This window comes from Sinocyclocheilus rhinocerous, unplaced genomic scaffold (assembly GCF_001515625.1).
Source record: "Sinocyclocheilus rhinocerous isolate Xijiao unplaced genomic scaffold, SAMN03320098_v1.1 scaffold873, whole genome shotgun sequence".
NCBI lineage: Eukaryota > Metazoa > Chordata > Actinopteri > Cypriniformes > Cyprinidae > Sinocyclocheilus > Sinocyclocheilus rhinocerous.
The window spans coordinates 654112-671711 of NW_015655580.1; the positions used below are offsets into that span (position 1 = coordinate 654112).

General features: G+C 36.1%; 1 protein-coding gene and 1 long non-coding RNA gene across 2 annotated transcripts; both read right to left on the reverse strand.

The window, feature by feature from the left end:
* Positions 1–4151: 4151 nt before the first annotated feature.
* Positions 4152–15249, reverse strand: eda2r (ectodysplasin A2 receptor). Its single transcript, XM_016525857.1, has 7 exons — positions 15082–15249; positions 13607–13697; positions 12442–12620; positions 12165–12253; positions 7911–8078; positions 7693–7797; positions 4152–4880 (listed from the first exon to the last, which is right to left on the reverse strand). Exons 2-7 carry the CDS (start codon positions 13688–13690, stop codon positions 4483–4485), a joined length of 1023 nt encoding a protein of 340 aa, XP_016381343.1. The 5' UTR covers positions 13691–13697; positions 15082–15249; the 3' UTR covers positions 4152–4482.
* Positions 15250–16970: 1721 nt separating this feature from the next.
* Positions 16971–17590, reverse strand: LOC107718667 (uncharacterized). The gene is made up of 4 exons (XR_001637439.1): positions 17473–17590; positions 17344–17406; positions 17113–17195; positions 16971–17016 (listed from the first exon to the last, which is right to left on the reverse strand). It is a non-coding gene; the product is annotated as an uncharacterized LOC107718667 (long non-coding RNA).
* Positions 17591–17600: the final 10 nt, after the last annotated feature.

Below are 17600 nucleotides of genomic sequence, written 5' to 3' on the forward strand. Positions count from 1 at the left end.
TTGTGTGGATTACTTGTGGATTATTGTAATGTTTTTATCAGCTGTTTGGTCTGACAGCACCCGTCGCTGCAAAGGATCCATTGGTGAGCGAAGTGATGTAATGCTAAATTTCTCCAAATCCGTTCCCCTTCAGGAACTCGAGCTGCGTCGAGATTCGCTTTGGGAACGCCCTTGCGTGACCGCATTCTGAAGGGACTCTACAGACTCTATTTAGTATACAGGCCATATGCATCTCTCCTGTGTGTTCACCTGTGAGGTGTTAAAATATTTTTTTTTCTGTTTGTTGATTTCTTCAGCATAGAGTTGTACTCTCGACTCTACTTAATTCACAGCAAACCATTTGCTTACCAAATGTGAAAATGATGTGAGAACTGATGTGGTAAATCCTACATAAGCAATTAGGCTAACACTGGATTACACGTTTTTGCTGGATTATGTTTCGAAATCCCAGTTTCCGTATTTTCGTTATCTCGAGCTTTACTGTAAAATGTAAACACACATGCAAATATCTGAGAAGAAAAGACAGATCAAATGACCTGAAGTTTCAGCAAATAGGCACTAGAGACAGGTGCTGCTAAATATAAACCTCCATTGTTTACAAATGAACAGTAGAGGGCAGTCACATCTTAATATGAGTTTTTCTTTCAGTACAGCTTGTGCATTTTCAGTTTGATATACAAAATGTTTAAGGTCAACTTTAAAAAAAAATAAATAAATTATTACCCAAATAATTGTTTTAATGTATGTTTTATACATTGACTTGGCGACACCTTGCATTGGTGTACTGACGCAAAATAAACGAAAATCTGACATTAGCATAATGAAAAAAGTAGAAAAACAATTTATTTGAAATATACTACACAAAACAACACTGACAACAATAACATCATTGCATTATTCCGCAAAATAATGTACCCGATTCATTAAGAACACGTTCAACTTAAAGTAGAAAAACTCCTACTGTTACTACAATACAACACAGTTTGCCACATTTAACACTGATGATTTTTTTTTTTTTTGAAAAAAAAAAAAAAAATAGAACTCTGATATATATTTTACAGTGAATGTGTGGTTTTTAACACAACAATACTCAATAAATGTTTAGCACAACAAAATGCAGGCAGACTTATAGAGAAATTTGGCTACAAATATGCAAAATATACAAAAAAGAAACTAGCACCATTTTACAGTAGAAGAAAAATCACATATAAATGCTAAAATGTTCAAGCTTTTAAATTAGCTTTACAAATTAAAAGCAATATTTATCTAAGGTGCAAAAAGAGGAACAATTGCTTTAAATGCCTTTTTGGATGCGGTCCGTTTTGAAGAGGTCATTGCTATGCCTCATTCCCAGCAACTTAAAATGCCAACTCTGAAACTACTCAGGAAATAGGCTAGATCTAACAAAACTGCTGTTATTTTTAAAAATGCACTTTAATGTCACCAGAATAAAATAGGAGAAGAATGTATCAATCTTCATTTCAGAATGATCATTTTGTTGCATTATTTTATACTTTCAAGCTCAAAGCCTGTGAAGTAAGGGCCACACATATGGAGTATAAAAACCAGTTTGGACAGAGTGAAGCCGAATATCCATTGCAATATTGTACAGTTTTTGTGGCACCTGTGGCATCCCATCTGCGTCTGTTCACCAAACCACATCAAAAACATTTTTGTGTATTCACAGACACACCTAATGACTTAAGAACCGCCGTTAGCCCACACGATAACACTTCTATTTGCAATAGATCTCGCTCCTCGGGCGACTAACTGCAGTCTTCTTCAAAGAACTGTAATGCACGTGTTTTAAGACAGGTTTGCACATGCTGATTGTAATGAGGTTAAATTATATTTTAGGAGTATCGAAAACATCATGTCCTCTGTGCAGTTAACTTACTGTACATTAGTGGTTGTGTACTTGAATTTGTGTAACTGAGTTTTTGGATAAATGTTGTTAAATCCTGTCAAAATCCTGAAGCATGGAATATTCTGTGTGCACAGGTCCTTTAGAATTTAGCTCCAATTTTGCACTGCTGTAAAATAAAAAGCTTTTAAAAAAAAGTGGTAAATCTGATTGACATGTGCTCACATACTGTTGCCCTGCAGCACTAATGGGCTATAGAGGCTATGAAAGTGTTGGAGAGATGCATTTAACAATCTCAAAAACATCCTGTGCTTATTCAATTTAAGACAGCCAAAAAAAACTAATTGAGATGAAACCCATTTACGTGGAATGTAAGGGACACAATGTCAAGCTTTATCACAGGCAATAATATCACAATACCGCGTGTTGTGGCATGTTCCATTTTTGATACTTAAAGGCAGGGTATGTAGATTTTTCAAAAACACTTTAGAAAACTGATTCGGGCCGAATAGCAAAACACTTAGCCACATCTAAGACCTGAAGCTTTAAGGATTAGGATAATTATTCTAAAGTCAAGGCGGGTTCACGCAACAACCTGTGATAGCCAGAATTCCCCCATAATCTTTTTACACGTGCTGTCAGTTAAATTTAATGTACAATAAAATTAATTGTTTTATGTTTTGCTGGTTTATAGTAGTAATGCAATGCCAAAGCCTAGTAATGTGACACCGTTTAGGCATAAGACAGTTTGGTTTGCCCGGCAGCATACTACTGTTCTGTCCAAAACTCGAAAAAGTTTTAGCAAAGTAAACAGCAAATCAGGTACTATGAGGCTGTCATCAGTAATGGTAATAGTAGTGGTAGTTAAAAATCCAGTGATTAGCAAAATCAAGCGCAGTCTCCATAAAGTCCAGTTATGGCTTTTGTAGCAGGTCTAGTATAGTTGTTATATCCGTCCTTCGGAGACGTTAAACCGAGGTCCTGACTCTCTGTGGTCATTAAAAATCCCAGGATGTTATTCGAAAAGAGTAGAGGTGTGACCTCGGCATCCTGGCCAAATTTTCCCATTGGCCTCTGATCATCATGGCCTCCTAATCATCCCCATATCTACTGATTGGCTTCATCACTCTGTCTCCTCTCCACCAATAAGCTGGTGTGTGGTGGGCGTACTGGCGCACTATGGCTGCCGTCGCATCATCCATGTGGATGCTGCACACTGGTGGTGGATGAGGAGATCCCCCCTCACAATGTAGAGCGCTTTGAGTGCTTAGAAAAGCAGAAAAGCGCTATATAAATGTAATGAATTATTATGTTATTATTATTATAACTAAGCACAGACCAATGAAGAACATGACCTGCATCACTGAGGTTTCAGGAGGACATTATCCATTTCCTGGGCTTTGACTATAGACAGCAGGAGTAAGCTTACATTGAGCAGATACTATAACCTACGTAATTTAAAGGGACTAATTTGAACTAATGTTCAGAACGTTTGAGTTTTTAATCTTTTGGAAATAATTATTTTATGCTCACCAAGGCGGCATTTATTTGATCAAAAGTACTGTAAAAATTGTAACTGTGAGATATCATTGCAATTTAAAACATTTTATATATATTTTAAAATGTAATTTATTTGAAATATGTGATGGCAAAGCTGAATTTTCAGTGTCACATGATCCTTCAGAAATCATTCTAATATGTTCATTTGGTGCTCAAGAAAAATTTATTATTATTATTATCAAAATTGAAATCAGTTGTGCTGCTTAATATTTTTTGTGGATTCTAAACTTCATTAATTTAGAATCCACAAAAAAAAAAAAATTGTTAAATTTATTCATTTGGAAAAATAATCTTATCCCAAACTTTTGAATGGTAGTGTAGTTCATACAGAAATTTGAATTCTGTCATCATTTATTTACCCTCATGTCTTTCCAGCTTTTATACATTCACTGAATGAAAAAACAATTTTAAAGCAGTTCTTTCTCAATTAAAATTCTGACATTATAATTATATTAGCTTATAGGTTTGGACTGACGAGAGTGAGTAAATACTGACAGAATTTTAATTTTGTGTGAACTATTCGCTAAATGTAAATGGGTGATGTGTTCAATTAAAGTCGGAATTAAATCAACATTTTTAAATATGCTATTGATCTTCTTGTGAATGATCAACAAGCTATCAACAACCAATGGATAGAACTAAGTCCCACTCTACATTTTTTTCCTTCTTTGATAATCCAGTTCACTCAGATGTACATCAAAATACTGAAGAAAACATCTGTTGCTACTTCTGTTAATTGCGACTTTATAGGCAAATTAAGATCTTTTTTTTCTCTGCCTCTCTCCTGTTAATGTCCTTTTGTGCTAATAAGCACCTGTTTCTCACATTGCAGAAACCTCAAACAACTACAGTAGCACACTTATTTCAATGAACTTCACATGATATATATATATATATATTGTATTGAGTGTGTATGTTGAATTGTATTGAGTGTGTATGTTGATTCTTTAAGTGTCTCATTACCATAATCGTACGTTTGCAGCTATGATCTCTTTTCACGTTAACAATCTCCTTTTCCACTTTCTCTTCTCGCTCTCTTCTCTCCAGGTCCTGCAGAATCAGGCCTGAGGGCACTGTGGGATATTTCTGGCTATGAAGTCTGAAGGTCTGAATGTCTGGAGCTCTGGGGCATTGGAGAGATACTGAAGGTCCAGTTCAGTGCACTCTACAGGAGCATGAAGCCCCCAGGCTGTTTGCTGCTCTACGGCACAGCAGGGCCTCACTGCAGACTGTCCTCCTACTAGAGTGAGAATGACATGCTGGCTGGAGAGGGAGGAGTCTGAAGAAGAAACTTCAGGTGTTTCTGCTGCCTGCATGATGACTCCCGTTCCAGGATCTGTGCAGGCCGAGCTTCGCATCAGAGGAAGAACCTCACACCTATGCAGGCCAAGATCAGAGGTCATCGTGGTGGTGATGTCATTAAGAGTGCAGGAGTGCTTCAATAGCAGGCAAGGATCTTACGGGACACAGACCAAACAAGTCAAGCACACAATCATCACATCTCTTTCTTTCTCTCTTTTAAATAAATATACAAATACACATAATGTAATTATAAGCACTGATGATTTTTATGGAACGATTTTCCGGACAATTTTCAAATAGAATAGCAAATTGTATTTTCAATTGCGTTTTCAATATGTGGACGCATAAATTGTGACATAATCCAAATGCAATTGCAAATCCTTCATTAATGTCTTAGGAGTTACAAGCCTGTCATATTTAAATAGCAATATTATTTACTAGTCTGCTTTTTCACTCTCGCTGCGTTGCGCATGTAACCTGCCAAATCTCAAATGGAATCGCAATTCCTTTTGCATTTGAATTTCCGATATCTACATGGAAAGCTGCCAATCATCGTCAGGGGCGGGACTATACTAGGGGGCGTGTTTGTATTGGGAGGTGACGTCACTCACAGACGACCGTGCCGCTTTTCACCTGTCTCAGCATCTCTCACTGTTTACACTCACACTTTTAATCCATAATAGAGAGCGTGTCACACCTGCCTCAAGACCTTTTACCGTTTGCACTCCACTTGATGCACTTAATCAAACACACAGTGCAAATCTAAAAGTATTTTCCTGCTTACTATGTATGTATTTAACGCCCCCTAGTATAGTCCCGCCCCTGACGATGATTGGCAGCTTTCCATGTAGACATCGGAAATTCAAATGCAAAAGGAATTGCGATTCCATTTGAGTTTTGGCAGGTTACATGCCCGACGCAGCGAGAGTGAAAAAGCAGACTGGTAATTAATATTGCTATTTAAATATGACAGGCTCGTAACTCCTAAGACATGGGAAATACAGTTGCAAATTTTTCCCGTTGGTAAATTATTTCATTTAATGAACACAAAGTCATTTTCAGAGACCAGCAGCCAAGGTCAGAATTGTTGTTAAATAATTAGTGCTGGGCAACGATTAATCGCATCCAAAATAAAAGTTTTTGTGTGCATAATATTATATATATAAACATGTAAATACATGTAAATATTTTCTAAATATATACTGTATGTGTGTGTCTTTATATATACATAATAAATATACACAGTACACAAATATACAGTATATTATGTTCACAAAAACTTTTATTTTGAATGCGATTAATCGTGATTAATCGTTACCCAGCACTATAAATAATACATTAAATTTAGGTTTGGTTTTCACCAAACCCTGTCATATACCCCCAGAACACTTGGAATATATGGCACATGATGTATGGGACCATTCTGTGTAGGGATGCACCAAATGTTCGGCAACCGAAATTATTCGGCCAACAATAGCAAAAAAAAAAAAAAAAGCTCTTTCGGTGTATTGCATGATCAGCAAAAAGACAAAAATAAATTGTACCGAACAATGATGTTACACGCACATGATAATGATAACAGGCACTAATGCAGCAAACATGTCGGCAGTGTGGAAATATTTAAAACTGTCAGAGAAAGACTGTCATTACAAGCACTGACAGCGAGAGACTGTTTAGTACTGCATCACATGTCTTCGATGAGAAGAGGAAGGGTGGTTGTTGATTTTTACTGATGATGATTGAAATCGTGAAATGGCCTTAAACAATTAGTAAATAAATTGCAGAATGTTATGTTTTCTAATATACGCACGCATTGCACGTATTCTGACAGCGCTGCACAAGCTCGCGGCTCTATCTGCTTGTTTGCCAGGGTTCAAAGTCCAAAGCGAGAGGAAAATATGTGCTGAAACAGTCAGTTGCTCCGTAACATTTTTTTGAATTTATGAAAATTTTTAAAGGCATGTGACAATGCGATACGTGCGACAAACATCTTCCCAAACTCGTAATGAGAATCATTTATAAAACTTCCTGCGGGTTTCTGCCAAAATAAAAGCTGAGAAAAAGCAAGAATTCCATCGACATTCATAAATGTTAGTATTGTAATTTTACTGTTGTTCTGTAAAATAAAATAAAAAAGACAATAATAATGATTACAACAGCTCTATTAATACATTTATTATAACATTCACACATAGTGTTCAAATTGGGATCTGTAATATATTCTAATGTTTTAAAAGAATCCTCTCCTGCTCAGCAAGGCTGCTTTTATTTGTACAGTAAAAAAAATACATGCCTGATTCAAGTCTCAAAAATGGCCCAAGAATATTATTTTACTAACTTATTAATTTTAAGTTAAATTGTGCTTTGTTGGTATAATGTCTGCTAAAATGTTAGAAAACGTTCAGTGTTAAGTAAATATTTTGAAATGATTGTTTTTTAATTGATTTTTTCTTTGAAAAACAAGACAAAACAGTAAAAAGCACATTTTGGCTATTTAATTTATGTATTGGTGAAAGAAAATGGCAAAATACATGGGGAAAAAATGCGAAAAACCATGTTCGGTATCCAACCTTTGGCCCAGTGTTTCCTTTTGTTCGGTTTTGGCCAATAATTTTCATTTCGTTGCATCCCTAATTCTGTGATATTTTTTCATCTATTTTTGAAAACTTGATGCTAATCTCTATCCACTGCCTTTATATGGACGAGCATGCTGGACATTTTTTTTAAATCATCTTTTGTGGTCTAGTTAAAAATATGAATTATTCTTTTCTACTCTTCTGAAACACATTTGAAAAGCCATTGTGAAAACAGAGAAAATGGCGGATTGCGGATAGCTTGAATCTCTTTTTGAAAGTGATTTTTTTTTGCCATGTGGTGTATAGGCGGAATTGTTTTTTTTTTTTTACATCACATTCTCATTGTGTCTGTAATCAAGCTGTAACTCAAAGCCTGTCATGCACACTTACTTGATGTGTCCGCTTCTGCGTCCTGCATCACTGTGTGCAGGGTTGTCATTGGAACCGAAGCTGCATCACTGTCACGATGACTGTTACTGACTGGTGATAAACAACCTGAGAGTAGAGGTTGAATGAAATGTGAGTTACATTTATGTTTTAAGCCACACCTAGTGGTTTAGTGGATTACTGTTGTATGTACTGTATATTCAGTGCATGTATATTCATACGTTTGCATGTTTTCCGGAGTGAAGACCGTGTCTGGTAGGTGACACACACAATTGTAAATAGGATGGTTGTTAATATAGCTGTTGCTGCACAAGCAGTCAATATGGACGATACATTTTGGATGGGAGGTGCTGAGGTCTGGGCTTTTGCAACACCAGTCCCCCCTTCACCTAAAAATGGAAGAATCAGTTAGAACACATACTACCAAGATCAACTTTCATTCTAAAATTCTGTCATTATTTACTCTTTCTTTCTGTTGTTGAATTCAGTAATTGTATTTATTTATTTGGTTTGGTAATTAAGCACTTTGAAGGTTGTATGTTTTGGGTCTTTTACTATGTCAGTAAATAGTAAAAACATTAATCAGACTGATTTATATGAAACAGACAATTGAAAAAAAAAATCAGTGGTCAAAAGAATGATTTGTTTAAAGATTCAGTTCTCAGGTGACTCACTGACTCAATGATCACTGGAGAGGAAGATTATTATTAGTCATTAACAACTCCATTTCATTACATAAATTGTGTGGCTGCAGAAGACTTGAAATATAACACACAAGTCCAATAAACTACTTTTTTTTTTGAAGCTTAACAAACATGATCACAATTTTTTCATATTCTTCAAGAAATTCTTCTTAGTGTTCCACTTAAAATAAGCACGATATAGGTTTGGAATGACATGAGAGTGAATAAATCCTGATGGAATTTTCTTGTCTATGTAAACTATTCTTTTAAAACACAATCAACAGATTCCAAAGTTTTTAGAACCTGCACTCATCAACAACTATAAGGATATGAATCAATAGCACGGCAAATCTTAATGAGTCTTGCTTTTAAAAACACAACAACCGCAGCTGCCTTATTCTGTTGCCTTCCCTTTTTTCTAAGCACCCCTCTTCCTGTTGCTGGTGGTGTATCTGATCAGCAGAATGCTAAAAGACCTCTGTCAATCCATGATGAAGTGGGTTCAGGGAGGATCGACCCTCAGTCCATGCTGAGCACTTTCAAAGAGCAATGACTGATCCTTGCTGGATAAATACCTTCTCCCTTACTTAACCCGTAATCACGTTGAGAGAATAAAGAGAATAGAGATAAAACAGTGAGAAAAGGAGTAAAAGTACTGAAGCTCAGATAAGAGCATGGAAAGAATGAGTGCGAGCAGGGGTGAAGAGAGTACCACAAATTTTAGAGGATGAAAATGTGAAGAAAGTGTCTTTAAGCATGAAAGATTTTCTCTCTTTCTTTTGTTGCTTGATTAACATGCTGTCCACTTAAAACCGAATGCACGGATGCAATATACTGATACACATCTGATATTCTCCCAACTGCTTCTGTTCACATAACCAAGTGTGTTTACGTGAATACTCATCAAAACAGACAATTCACAGACATCATTCTGTGTGTATATCTCTGTTCATGTGCGATAAGACACGAAAAGAACTGAATTCAGTACTTCTGCGCTGTCTGAGAGGCGCGTTTCTGTGTGCATGCTCATTTTCATTTTTGCGTGAACTATTCTTTTAACATGGGTGCTGAAAAAATACAGGCTGTGAAACTTACTTTAATGTTAAAAATAAGATGGATGGCTTAAATATCAGGTTGTTTTTCACTTGAAATGTTTAGCAATTACAAAATTATCATCAAACCACACAAGCTTTTTCCACAATCTCAGGTGCTTTGATCTACTGCCATTTTATTGAATTCACCCAAATGGATACTCATTAAAATGACCTCCTTTTGTTATGTGCAGAAGAAGGAATCTCTCAAACGGGTTTGGAACAACCTGAGGGTAGGGCTGTGAATCATTGGGTAAACAGCGAATCGATTCGATTCACGATCCATAAGGTTTTGATGCGATTCAAGAACGATTTTTGCAAATTCAGAACGATTCAATTCGAGGCGATTCACAATTAAATGATATGCGATTTAATTAACGGTTGTGCATTCTTTAAGTGCATTCACAGTATTATTTAAACGCTTCCCCTAAATTCTTTAAATGCTTACTCAGGGGGCAAATTACACAGCAGCCTTTATGAAGTCAGAGAGGGCAAACAAACAAACAAAAAAAACTTTTCCATTGTTAGATGATAGTTTAATGATGCTATGGCATGACATATGGCATATGTAGAAATTTACCCTAGTAAAAAGTAATATATTTAAAATTGCCTACATTTATTTCAAACTAATCTATTAACATATTTACTGCATCACTCGAGACTTACTGATATAAAAAGTCGAATTAAACTTTATTTGGAGTTACTTTAATATTAAGCCAAAAATGTGTTTTAATGTCACTAATGATGAGGGTTGTATGATATTTTAATAATAAATGTATTTAAATGCAAGATATTTAAAGTGTACCTGAAGTATACTTGCAATAGTTCTACTTAAGCACAATCAAATATACTTCAGTTCATCTTTAGTTGAACTTCAGCACTACTTCCAATTTGGCACAATTTATACCAGTTTAGTATAGGCAACTAAAAGTACAATTGCAGGGTATTTTTATTAAGTACATAAATATGTAAATTTATTTGTAGTAGGCTATACTTAGCATGAAATAAATTTATTTCAAATACATTTTAGTATATTTATTTTTCACTAGGGTATAGCCAAGATTAAAAAAAAAAAAAAAAGGCTTTAAAAGTATTATTTCATGTATACCGTGTACTGGGCTATAGGGTAACATTTTATGACACACCTTTGAATGATGAGAGTTTCTTAATCTTATTTTCATAAAATAAAATGCCACAGTTTTTAACATTTCTATCGGCGAATGATGATTCTAAAAGTATATGCACCCGATGTCTGTTTGCTCTAATAACGAACGCATTTTTTTTAAGCATTGAAATCGTGATTCGTTCAATTCTTAGCGTTTTAAATCGATTATTGGCCGAAATCAACAATTCATGATTCAAAAATCCATGTTTCAAGATCAATGCATATGCATCGTCAGGGTTTGTAATCAATGCATTGAGAAAACGAGCAAATCGTTACACTCCTACCTGAGGGTGAATAAATGATGACAGAATTTGAGTAAGGGTAAAATCTTTGCGCCTGCCAGTGGCAGCTGCCACTCGACCTGCCACTCGACTTGCCACCGCTAAATGCGCCTGCCACTCGACCTGCCACCGCTATGTGCGCCTGCCACTTGACCTGCCACGTTACCCTGCCCGCTGAATGCGCTTGCCTCGCGACTCGTCACCGCTATTGCGAACAGGTGGTGCGACGCTCAGGTGCTGTGCGCTCCATTATGGATTTAAAGAGAGGATTAACCATAAGATAATGCCGCAAATAAGCAAGCTCAGTGGAGAGAGCGTTTTCAATTGATTTCCTCCCTTTAAAAGCATAATGGCGCACGCAGCACCGAGACGTCGCGCCTGCTTCAACATCTCTCTCCATTTACACTCCGATTGATGCATCAACCCTCTACATTGCGAGTAAATCACTCGCATATGCGACTAAATATTCACTCTGGGCGACTAAATGATGTCTAATATTAGCCAATTGCTAATAAATTCTCAGATTTTACTCGCCAGTGTGTGAGTTGGAGGCTAAGTATAAGTTTAGCACAGATATATTTTCACTCGCCGAACACTCTCTGACTGAGCGCATCAGTTTCACTCTCCGCCGAGCGATCTGTGCTGTTGATTCAATTGCCAAGGTGTTCGTAGAGGGCTGTGCATATAAACAAACAAACAAACAGTGCATTTCTACAATTAATAACCTATTTGCCACATAACATATGTTTTATTCCTCCCTTTAAATGCATAACAGCGTGCACAGCACCAAAGCGTCGCGCCTGCCACAACTTAGCGTCGTGCCCGCAACATCTCTCTCCATTTACACTCTATACTTGATTGCCATATTATAATGCTTGACTGCTTGATGTTAAGAGTGTACTTTCAGATATTTAAAAAGCTGTGCCATTTTACAACATATATGTTTGTAAAATGGTACAGCTTTATATATATATATATAGTATAGTATAGTATAGTATTTCGGTCTGGCGAGTAAACAACAAAATTTACTAGCCAGTGGTGATTCAATTGCCAAGGTGTCCGTAGAGGGTTGCCCTCTCTGATTGAGCTCTGCTTATGGGGCAGTTAAATAGAATGCATTTTGTTCAAAAACAGCTGGATGAAGCAAAACAGAACTGAACAGAACACAAGGGGTCTGGAGACACGCTTTTAACTTGACACCGTGCTCGGACTCAGTCATGCTGGTGTAAGTTGTATTTATCAGTATGGTACTCACGGCTACATTGTATGTTTCTGAAGGGTGCGGGGCCACATGGAAGGCATTCCAAATCTTCTTGTCTATCCAGTCGCATTTTGCTGTAGAAACTTTCATTAGAGAAAAAAAAGGTTTCGGTTTGAAAACCAGGATACAGGTGTGTGTGTGTGTGTGAGTCTATGAAGTTTTGGGTGTGAAGTTTCACGCAATCAGTCGTGTGTGGGTTGATCACAATTATCAGTTATAAACGTCATATGTCATAAAGGTTGTTTTGTGTGTATGTGTGAGAAAGTCTCACCCAGGGAGGCAGTTTCCACACACTGCATTGTCTGTGTGAGTGCAGTGCTTGGTTTGGTGTCTGTTGAGTCTGCGGCAGTTCTGGCACATTGCGCAAGGGTGAGAACCCCAGACTTCCTTAAACCACCGAACTTCACATACGTCACACACTGCCGACACTCCTACACCATAACCACAGTCCTAATCTCCCACAAGCACACAAACATAATCAGTAACACGATAAGTACATTGGATGTGTCCATTTTTTTCTGAGAACACAGCTTTTGTAACCTTGCCCTGTTTGCAAGTCATTTAAGGTCATGTGTAAGCCTCTGGTGGCAGGGATATGATACTACAGCATGTTTACATAGTCCACAATTTGGGGCTCTGCCAATTTTAATCAATTATTTGAAAAAAAAAAAAGTAACATTATCAATACTTTTCTGTGTTTTATTAATATATTCTATGGTTTATACACACACACACTGTCGATCAAAATATTGATAATGTAGCTATTAAATAGCTTAGAAATTATAAATGGAAAAATTAATTTTATCCTTAAGTTGTATGTCAAGGACTACTAAACCATCAGTCCAACAGTTGCTACAAAATAACCTGATAAACTAGCCAAAATTAGAAACTATATGGGAATATTTGGATTAACTTGTCAAAAACAACTGCATAAACCAGTCTATAGGCTGATTTGCTGGCCTTAGTTAGTCTTCCAGATTTGTCGGGCTGGGGTTTTCAGCTGGGCTTTCAGGCTGGGAGAGCAGTTTGCTGACCAGCTATACCAACTGAGCACCAGCTAAGACCAGCAAACTTTAGAAGCTGGTGTCCCCACTTGTCGAAGCTGTTCCCACCTCCAGCAGGATAAACATTCACTGCATAATCAAATATTTATAAATACAACAGTATCTACTTATATATTGTCTTACAAAGTCAGTCAAACAGGTTGCTGACTTTGACTGCTGGGATTCATATGCTAGTTTATCTAAATGCGTTTAAAAATAAGTGACGGTTATTTATAGGTCTTGTTTTCTTCACACAGCCTCTGGGCTTCTCAAATGTTGATTAATAAAGTGAATGACTTTTCAAATGTTTGCTTTACAGTAATCCTGAAATTATGGATACACAGCAGGGCATTTCTCTTGCTCACTCACACACAATATCGCTCTTTCTCTCACCTCTTTCAGTTCTTGGCCAGGTGGACATTGTGGGCACTTGTGACATTGTCCACCATTGTAATATTCGTCCATCGAGCAATCCATTCCATATCTAAGAGAAGGGGGGGAAAAAAAGAGTTAAATCATATAGCATGCAATATTGGCTTACAATACACACCAATTCAAAACTATGAGATCTGAATGTAAAATATCATATACTGCCAGTGAAGTTCTTAATTGTTAATCGGCAGTAAGTATCCAGGGAAAAAGTGTAAATGAACTTAAAATTATGCCATTTTACCGTAAAATACTGTCAAATTTATGGTTTTGGGAATAAAAACTATTTTAATTTATGGTGAAAAACAGTAAAAGGACATTCACAGAAATCCCTGGATGACACTTCAAATAAAATTATATTTTATTTAAAAAAAAATCTTATTTTTGTTATCAGCAATGTACATTTGGTACATTTGTGTTACATTTTCTGTTATTTAATTCATGTTTATTGAATTATTTAAGTGTTGTGTGTGTGACCCTGCACACTGTCTATACACAAATATAGACCATGTTTCATGCCACTGCCATGTACTCTGATTCTTTATGTGGCTTTCTATTGTATCATCTATATTATCTTATACTGTATACATTTTACAGTAAAGTTCTGGCAACTATAGCTGCCATTTTTTTACAGTGTACTTCTTAGAAGTAATCACTGAATTAAAATTAATTTAAAAATCAAAGCTCAAGGTTAAATTCGATCTAGATATAACTTAAATATAGGCTAGCCTATCTATGGATTTATTTACATTTTTGTTATTATTTTTAAATGTACATTTTAAATGCAACAGTTTAGCTACAACTAAATATTTCTAAACCTGTTTAACGTTATGCCCCAAACGTTTGATTTTAGGTTAGTTTTTAAAGTACAAAAACATAATACATTAGACAACTGCTTGAACAGAATCTGCAAAAACGAATAATTTCCCAGTCCGTATTAGTAAGAATTAAAAATTCAAAAAACGATCTAGCATACGATCTAATAATAGTTTTAGGTCAGCCTCTGTTTAAAAAAATATTAGATAGATTAGATAGATAGTAGATTATTTTGTTTAGAATTTACAGTCAATTTCACTAAAGCGAATTATTAGCAAAAAAAAATTTAAGAAGGAAAAAGCTTTCGCTAGTTTCTTGCAATGTATATAGGCTACAGTCAGCTATTTACGTTCGTTTCAATAATAAAGATTAATGTCCATTCATTTTCATCCATTCCAGATCTCAGATCAAGCGAGAGCACACATCGAGGTGCCATCTAATACAAAAATACCTCAGTTAAATGATCTGTTGGGAATAATCTAATTGAGGCATAAAATACAAGAAAAGTGAAAAGTGGTCAAACTGAACTAAGTAACGTTAGGGCGCACTGCTAGAGAGCAATGCACCGCTATCATGAATCTCCTGTAAAGTCACGTATTAAGGACAGTTTCATCCACACTTACATTGCAACAGGGGCAAATCTCAGCAGTCACTTAATTCTCTGTCCCATTAAAGTAATCGTCTTCTGTGGCTTTGGGCAAATTCGGTCCAGTTTCGCTTGCGGTTGAAGTCGACTGGCACATTTGCCCGGTGCGCTACAGGGCGCTGCGCGCTGGGACACACAGGCATGTCCCGACATGTTCGCACTGCTGTCACTGAAATCCGCTAAAGCCGCAGAAGAAAAGATGTGCGGGCCGGGCACTCGCCACCTCAGTCAAAGTCCATTTCGTTGAGAAATGCTCTTGAATGGAAATTGCGATTCAAAGGGATTTCTCACAAAAGCCTGAACATGAATCTCATATAACATGATACCCGTTTGAAAACTTGTTGCAAGGCAAGGCAAGGCAGGCAAGGCAAGGCAAGTTTATTTGTATAGCACATTTCATACACAATGGTAATTCAAAGTGCTTTACATAAAAGAAAAGAAAAAAAATAATCACAACAATAAAACAAGGAATTTAAAAACATTGAAAATGATTAAAACAATTGATTTAAGAAGTTTAAAAGTTAATTGGCACAACAGGTAACGCACACTGTGCAGTGTTGCCAACTAATTTTCAGGGGAAGTTGCTAAAGGAAGGTTGATTTGTTGCTGATTAGATAAGTCAGCCGTACGGCTTAAGAAGGCCTTAGACTTTCTATCACGTGATAAAACAGAAATAGAGAAAACTGTTGCGCAGTCCTGTTCCTCAAAATGTGATGATATAACTTTTTTTTTCTCTCAAATGAATGTGGTCTAAGATCTTTTACTCGGTTTAAGAATTTCATGGTTTATCTCGCTGCAGCAACCTCTTAAGGACACAAGGGGGCGATAATTAATTTACACATTGACCTCTGAAGTGGAGTCGAATGACTCTACACAGTTTAATAAACCTTAAATAGCACAACAATTCATTTCACATTCAATTCATTTTCATTTGTAGCTCATAACATTATATTGCATTACAGTACATTGTATTGCATTCCATTATTAGACTGCATTACTTTAAGTTGAACGCTGCAGCTCAGCAAGTACCAGAGCAGGCCATGTTTACTATGCCTTCCCTTACACAAAGAAAATATATTTCCTAATCTATGAATGCTCAATATATTAAATGAGATAACGGTATATTAGAAATGATAAAGAATAATATGTTGTGTAAATATATTACAATATATTGAATAACACACAAGGAATGGCTGCTTTCATGTACACTGTAAAAAAAAAAAACACGTTAAAAAAAAGGTGCAATGCATGGCAGCACAGGGTGCCAAACGTTTGCCATTAATGGGAATAATGGTGATACACCAAGAACTGAAGTAACATGTTTACACAGCAACATGATAAATGGTACATTGACCATACAATACAATGAAATGTTTAAAGTGTAATCTGAAATTACATGTTTTGTCTGTGTAATTAAGAAACATGCAGAGACCATTAAATTAAATACCATTCTTTGACTGAAAATTGAGTTTTTTTTATTTTTTTTTAAATCTGTGCTGTTTTAAGGCTGTACGTTATAGTGTATCGTGTAAATATGTCACACTCACAAATATGAATTTATTACAAACAATCAATATTAATTAGTCCCCCTCTATTTTCATGTAATGCAATGCAATACCTTTTCTATTATAAACACCACCAATCTTAAAAACAGCAACACCAACATTTGTACACTGCTTAAAAGTATCACTAGGTTCTAACACTTGGTAAAATATGAAACTCAAAACATTAAGAACATAAAAGTCTTCTCACAATGCTTGTATAATCCATAATAGACACTATAACTATCCTATAAATCTTTCTAAAACACAACATGAACAAATCCAATTAATATCATCATTGCAAGTCTTCTACACACAAGGGTTTGGACAGACCAATGGGTACAACTCCAATTCATTCTGCATCTTGGTCCCTGAAAGAGAAAGAGAAAGAGAGAATGGTTATACATCTCAATTTCTCAATTGTAAGAGTTTCAATTTGAAGTAAAAGTGAAGTTAAACATGCATACCATTTTTCATGGTGTCCTTCTTTCCGTTTATTGACCAATTTTCGGGCATTAGACTACTCCACGTGTCCTTGAGAAATGTGTTTCTTTTTTGTAAAGGAAACAGGTTTACACAATGAGAGGGTTAGCTAAATTTGGGTTGCTACAGATAAATGTAGACAACGTGCCCCTGACCTCGTTATGAATTTGGAGACAATTTAAAAATAAAAAATACAGCATTTTTTAATTGCATACCTCTACGTGTTGTGGGTTGTTGTTCTTTCTTTGATGCCGCCGCCGTCTTTGATTTGAACATTGCTATAAGAAAAACGCGACACGAATCAAGGCTTACGTTTATCATTATTAAGTTAATCAAGATATTACCTACCAGTGGAGACGAAAACGCAGCATTTAATCCCGCGCTGGCACAAAAATTAAGGTAGTTGCTCCGATGGGAAAGCGTGACTGGATGTAAACAGAGTTAATTGGCACAACAGGTAACGCACACTGTG

Bases quoted from the DNA above. Each gene is read 5' to 3' on its own strand.
- eda2r (XM_016525857.1), bottom strand. From the start codon at position 13,690: ATGGATTGCTCGATGGACGAATATTACAATGGTGGACAATGTCACAAG. The intron at 7,798-7,910 runs GTATGAATATAC...CTCTACTCTCAG, and splicing joins ACTCCGGAAAACATGCAAAC to GTTGTTTATCACCAGTCAGT. The intron at 4,881-7,692 runs GTAAGTGTGCAT...GTGTCCCGTAAG, and splicing joins CGCAGAAGCGGACACATCAA to ATCCTTGCCTGCTATTGAAG.